The sequence below is a fragment of the Gekko japonicus genome, unplaced genomic scaffold, assembly GCF_001447785.1.
Source record: "Gekko japonicus isolate JY-2015 unplaced genomic scaffold, Gekko_japonicus_V1.1 scaffold239, whole genome shotgun sequence".
NCBI lineage: Eukaryota > Metazoa > Chordata > Lepidosauria > Squamata > Gekkonidae > Gekko > Gekko japonicus.
In genome coordinates this window covers 1,154,446-1,161,464 of record NW_015163611.1, presented here as the reverse complement: position 1 = coordinate 1,161,464, position 7,019 = coordinate 1,154,446, and the positions used below count along the sequence as shown (strand labels likewise).

The 7,019-nt window shown below is 43.8% G+C and overlaps 1 protein-coding gene across 2 annotated transcripts in view; it reads right to left on the bottom strand.

Moving 5' to 3' along the window:
- The window catches only part of KLHL29 (kelch like family member 29), a 554,920-nt gene that overhangs the window by 26,223 nt on the left and 521,678 nt on the right, over positions 1 to 7,019 (bottom strand). For both annotated transcript variants that reach the window (XM_015407338.1, XM_015407337.1), the window contains exon 12: positions 1,001 to 1,145. In XM_015407338.1, the coding sequence (XP_015262824.1) occupies positions 1,001 to 1,145 (145 nt within the window). The remainder of the gene's footprint in view (positions 1 to 1,000; positions 1,146 to 7,019) is intronic.

The window sequence follows — 7,019 nt, the reverse complement described above, 5'->3', positions numbered from 1 at the left end:
CCTTTGTAAAGGCAGTGACATAGTCAACAATCCGTGAGATTAGTTAAGATTGGTGGCTAAGCTTGTATTCAAGATCTATTTGCAGTAGTTTCAAGTGTTTCAGCACAGGACCAAAAAACAAAACAAAAAACTTAACAGCTTCTTCTGCCTGGCTTGCATTTAATGTGACATTTTCAAAACTCGACAAGATTTCTGCTCAACCAGCAGTAGTTTTCGCTTGTGAAACCAAGTGGGTTTTTTGGGGGGTGGGTGGGGAGTTTTTCCTATTTAGAATCCTAAAACCGTTATCTGAGTTTTACAGAACAGAAGCCTGATTTTGTCTTAATTCAACAGGTTCCATCCCCATGTTATTTGCTTGACAGGAGAGTGCTATCCATGGTTCTAGTTTCTAAAACGTTTTTGGATGTTCTCAAGCTATTTCAGGAAATGGGGTTTTAATAGTATAAAGCACCAGTAGGCCACAAGGGCTGGATGCCACCCATGGCTGCCAAAGTTTCCAGTCAGCATTCACAGTCCAGCTCAGCTTCTTTTGTGGCAATTCACCTGTGGGCTGGTCAGTCTGGGCAAATGGGGCTCACCTGATTTCAGAGCATTTTAAATAAGAAAAAAACGTGATTAATATCTTACATGGGAAGTGCTCACCTTCTCCCATATTTTGGTAAAAGAAAATGGGCCACATTCAGTTTTAGTTCTGAAGTTATTCTAGTTCACAATAACGTATGATCGAACAGGGGCCCAGTGTCATATCTGAGACATGCCGATGTTTAGCGAGTAAGAGGAAGCACTTAGAGTGAGGCCTAGACAGATAATTAACCCGAGGTTTCTATTAGTATACCCCAGAGAACATTACAACCTTAAAACATATACTCTCAGAATGAGTAAAGAGGAATGCTGCATGCGTCTCCATTCCCACAGTGCTTCTCACTCTAATGTAATAATTTTCTCTGGCAGAGAAATATTGAGATGCTGGTAATGCAATGATAAATTTCTTTTGTCTCACCTGCAGAACTGCCTGGAGTGGTTCATGTTGGGGCCTGCTTTAATATTGCCTTTTTCTGGGTCGTAGATGGTAGTTGCTCGCGCGTAGGCTCCTCCGAGAATAAAGATGAAACCGTTGAGGGTGATGGCAGGAGCGTATTTGTTATCTGTCAATGGAAAGCAATATCGAGATCAGTTTCCAGGCTTGTTGCTAGAGTCTGTTTGTTTGTTTTGTACTGTATTTATACATTCCCTGTATTTATAGATAAGTCACGTTTCTTGAAACCTCCAGGTCTAGAGAGAGGAAGACAAGGAAGGTCTTTTCGCTGCTTTGTGCTGCTGCTTTTGTTCCTCACTTCTTTTTTAAAAAGTTAACCAGTCTTCCCCTTTCCTAACAAACAGTCCCCTTTGCCTCTCCACACTTCCGGTTACGAATTGCCATCTATGAGAACAAAGTATGGCTCTCTGGAAGAGCTGCTTTGCAGCTGAAATGAACCTGTCAAATTATTTCAGATACTGAACGGCAGCATATTTTAATACAACACAGATCTTTCCAAAGTGACAGATTTAACACTTCCGGTTACGAATTGCCATCTATGAGAACAAAGTATGGCTCTCTGGAAGAGCTGCTTTGCAGCTGAAATGAACCTGTCAAATTATTTCAGATACTGAACGGCAGCATATTTTAATACAACACAGATCTTTCCAAAGTGACAGATTTATACAGAATTCTTCTTCGTACAGAGAGATGTTAGGTATTCCACAAAAGTTTTTAGTGGTACCCCCTCCCACACGCATCTTAAGCAGAGGAGAAGCTCACTGTGATGCATCTATATAATTTCAGACTGTGAATGGGAGCAGTGCTCCCTCTAAGCTGCAGAGTCCTGTGAGCAAATATTCTGCTTTGTGAGCTACTGGCATTAAAGTTGTGAGCGAGCGATTTGGCTGCCGCATAAATTAGTTTGCTCTGGAGCCATCCCTTCCTGAGCTAAGGCGAAAATCTATGCGCTGGAGGCTAAAAAACTGTGAGCTAGCTCACACTAACTCAGCTTAGAGGGAACACTGAATGGGAGGGAGGAGGGGGTCAAATATTTTAATACTACCTACTCAAACAAATGTGTCATATTTGCAATCCTATGCAGAGCTGCTCCAAACTAAGCCCTTCTCAATAAATGGTCTTAGACTGGAGTAACTCTGCATAGGTTTGCACTGCTTGTTTTGGATCTCACCATGAAGCTGTAGGAAAAAATGAGATATGAATCTGCTAATAAATTAAAATTAAATGCATAGGTATTTAAGGCACTGCATTAAAGTATCGATGCTCAATGACCAAGCCACCACATTTGCAAACATGATAGTTTGCGCCATGCAAGGTAATTCTAAACTAGTAACCTTATTATAAATCTGTCTACACAAACATTGTTAACACGTCGGCCTACACATCTTTTGGATCACTTTTTGCAGCAATTGAAATGTTCATATGGGTGAACTCTTGCAGAAGGGCCTGCTAATATTGCCAGGGGGGTAGGGGTGGCAGCTCTGGGTTGGGAAACACCTGGAGATTTTAGGGGTGGAGCCTGGGAAAGGCGGGGGGAAGGGGGAGGGACCTCAAAGGGATACAATGCCATGGAGTCCACCCTCCAAAGCAGCCATTTTTCTCCAGGGAAACTAATCTTGGTCGTCTGGAGATCAATTGTGAGAGATCTTTAGTTGCCACCTGGAGATTCGCAGCCCTAGCTGGGGGCGGGGGATTGATAGCTTAATACCATTGCAGAATTTCCAAAGGTCGATTTAAAGGCATTAATGTTAAAATGGTTTCTTAGCCTGCAGATCTGCACTTATAACATACGCTGGCGTCAGAGCAGTAAACTGACCAAAGGAGAGTTCTCAAAACTGTTCATCAGGTTGTTTCTTCAGTTAGTGGAACACCTGTACAGTTATACACTGGAAACTCATTTTATCCTCACTGCTAGATGTGAACAGCACACTCTTCTGTGGACTGGCATACATATTTATGTTCCAAGGACAGCACTGGATTTTGCAGCTTGTCTACAACAAACGTCTGTACGTATGAAGCGGCCTTACACTGAATCAGACCATTGGTACATTAAGGTCAGTACTGCCTACTCTGATGGCAGTAGCTCTCCGTGGTCAGGTCAAGCCCTATGCGATGCATCTGTAGCCGAGTCCACTTTCGGCTAAATAATAATAATAATCCAGGGAAAGTTGAATTCTTTGCTAAAAATTAGGTGACTCAGCATAACAAGTGTTCATTCACATAAGCTGCTACAATTGAAACAAAATCTGACTTGGAATATTTTGAAGGCTTACAAAGATATATATCAGGAAAGAGAAGGATATCCAGGTGCAACCATAAAGGTCAAAGAACAAGGACAAACAAAAGCCATAAGAGTGGGACACCGTAGGACAGTGGTGGCGAACCTATGGCACGGGTGCCAGAGGTGGCACTCAGAGCCCTCTCTGCGGGCACGCGTGCCATCGCCCCAGCCAGGCCTAGACCACCATTAAAGTGTCGAATTCTCTGCCAAATAATTTAAAGTAAATGAAATCATTTAGGATTGCTTTCCTTACTTTGTTTGGATCATCTTAAGTTAATGTATGAGATGTTTTTTCTAAAGTAAAACTTCAGTGTTCAGGTTAAATGGCCGTGTTGGCACTTTGCGATAAATAAGTGGGTTTTGGGTCGCAGTTTGGGCACTCGGTCTCTAAAAGGTTCGCCATCACTGCCGTAGGACAAAGAAGTCCTGTACTTGTTACTACTGGAGCGCCAACCTAAAGATCTCTTCCATGTAGCAGGCGCCAGCGGCTCATGCTCAAACGGAACTTTGTGACCTCAAGACTCCTTAACCAAACCACATATTTTACACCACGTTCCAGACTGTGTGTCACACACAGAGGTCACATGAACACATGAAGCTGCCATACTGAATCAGACCTTCGGCCCATCCAAGTTGGTTCTGTCTACTCAGACTGACAGCAGCTCTCCAGGGCCTTCGGCAGAGGTCTAGTTGCATCACCTACTGACAGACCCTTTAACTGCACATGCTGGGGACTGAACGTGGGACTTTCTGCATGTCAAGCAGATGCTCTGCCACTGAGCCATAGTTCCTCCCCTCCCACTGAAGTCCACTGGCCCTACAGTACATACACAAAGGGGCGTTTTTCCGAAAATACACTTTGGTTTCTTTTTCTCTTCTCAGTCTAGGTATACATGACAACACAAGGTACGTTGCTTGTACCAGTTTTAGTAATAACCCTTAGGCTTTTAATTGATAGTCGTTTCGGGGCTTTATTATTATTTTTTAACTGTACGACTATGAGCAGAATTACATCCTTCTGAGTTTAGAAGAGTGTTAACTCTGCTGAAGATGGAACTGAAAAGTCTTTTTTTAATTGTCTTTTTCTTCTTATATGATTGTGAGCCTGGAAGAGTTCAAAGTGTGGGAAAGAGCCTCCATTCCCAGTAATTACATAACAGGACGTGGGGAAGGCTGATGTGGGCCTTTCAAGTATTGAGTCTCAGCCTCCAGGTGACCTGGGCATCTCCACCTTGCCTATGAGAGAGGGAGAGAGGGTGAGCATGAGAAGCTCCCCCAAGTCCCTGGAAGTCAAAGCACCAAGCAAGCATCAGGGTGTTAAAGGAAGGGGAAAAAAACAAAACTCTTTTTAAGAAACAGCAGTCCTCCTCTGCCAGATAATCTACTTATACAACATGAAAATCAAAAAAGCACAAACAACGTCTGTGAGAAAATACCGTTTTATCTGAGCAGTTCTTTGGACGGATAGGAGCGGATTCACTGAAGAGCTAAAAAAGCCATCCGTCTGCATTTTCTCAACGACACCATTACTGTAATTTGACAGCCTTCCTGAGCACCCTTCCTCCTTTTATTGCCTGCAAAATCCAAAACTGTGTACGCCTGTTATTGACACAAAAAGCTCTCCCTCGTATACGAAACGCTCCATGTATGCTGATCACATTTTCACAGGCCCTTTTGAGCTAACGTGACTTTGTGGAAGACACATTAATCTAACAAAAGAGATCTTGAAACTTCACCTCAAAAGCCCACAGGGATATTCTTCTGGGCTTCCTCAAGGCAGAAACAATAACTCCTCAGGAGGCTAATTCCCTGCCTTCATATTCTTTTGTTGCATCAAAGAAAGAACATCTCCCTTTGGTGTTTTAATAGCAGAATTTTGCTTTTATTTCTTACAAGCAGTTAGCATGGTCTCTCGGATCCCTTTGTACTGGCCTAGCTTTACGCAGGCTTGGGTGCCCCATAACTGCTTCCAATATTCAGCCTGTCTGCTTTATTTTATAAAGAGGGGAAGGGAATGAGATTTTTACTTGCTGGTTGCAGGAAGGAAGAATATTGTATCAAGTGACCTCAGGTCAGGACTTCTAAATTACAGAAACCTGAGGGGACGGGAGGGAAACAGACAAGCAAGTCAGTCACTCAACGCATTCCCCCCCCCCTTTGTTAAAGGGCTGTGTGCTGAAATCCCTCAGATGCCATTTATTTTATCATTTTACGGAAATTCTAACACTGAAATTGCTTTGCAATTATCTTTCCCTCCCCCTGCCCCCACAATAGGGTGCCAATGCTGTGTTGGGAAATTCCTAGAAATTTAGGGGTGGAGCATTGGGAAGGAAGGGGTTTGGGAAGGGGAGGGGCCTCAGCAGAGTATGTTGCCATAGTTTATCCTCCTAAGCAGCCATTTTCTCCAGAGGAATGGACCCCTGTGTTTTCTCAAGATCTCCAAACTGCACATGGAGGTTGCCAACCCTAAAACCCAGTAGTCTTGGCACCTAAAAGGCCAAGAGCTTTATCATACCACTAGGAATAAGGCCCGTTGTGGAAATAAACACAAAGAGCTCTAGAAAGCAGCTCTCTGTGGTCAGGTCCAGCCCTATGCGATGCCTAGCCTTGGGCACTCAGTGTCAATTTGCTGTTGTGATCTCAGCAGGGTATAATGACACAGAGCTTATCATTTTCTCCAGGGAAACTGATCTCTGCCTTCTGAAAAGCAGTTGTAATTCTGAGTGATCTCCAGCCCTCCCCTGTCTGAGGTCTCATCCCTCCTCAGAGATGAGACTCCTCTTCAGGTTCCACCCCTCAAATCTCCAGGAATTTCTCAACCTGGAGTTGGCAACAGACTATCTCCACAGTGGGGACCCAAGCAGGAGGGAAGCGACCTCAGAAGGGTATAATGACACAGAGTCCACCCTGCAAAGCAGCTGTTTTCTCCAGGGGAACTGATCTCTGCCATCTGGAGAGTGATCTCCAGCCCTCACCTGGAGAATGGCAGCAATGGTTCCCCAGAAGGAAATGCCTGGTTTGGATGGTGGACTCTGGCATTCTATTCAGCTGAGGCCTCTCCCCTCCCCAAACTCTGGCTTCCATAGACTCCACCACAAAATCTCCAGGAATTTTCCAACCTGGAGCTGGCAACGGTCAAAAATAAAGAGGACTCTAGTGGCACCTTAAAGACTAACACGTTATTCATTTTTTTTCCTGCAACAGATGAATACAGTTGACCATCTGGAATTCAAACTAGGAAAGACTCTAATCTGAAGGTTAAAGAAAACTTTGATGGGCCACTGTTATGACTACCATCCAAACAATAAATGCTAAAGAAACCCATGAGAAAAGTCTTGTAATGTGCGCAACTATTCCTAATAAAGGGTCCAAAAAAGAAGAACCAGTGAATGGAAACAAAATCTACTCTCAAAAGCCAATGCCTGAAAATCTACCCATGTTATCTAAGGCAGAGCTGAATCCCAAGACCAACATATAGAAATGGGGATAAGAGAACACCAGCTGCCTAGTATGTGACTGTGGATTCCTAGCAGAGTTGAGAGAGGGCTGAACAGCAAATAGGCTAAATTAACAACCACTTCTAGGATTTCAGGCATCTGGCAAGAGCTCTTGTTGATCCTTGAAGCCAGTGCTCTGTGGGACGGCATCTGACAAAATAAATGCCCAGCATCAGGTGGAAAATTACAGAGAGGACAGTGCAGA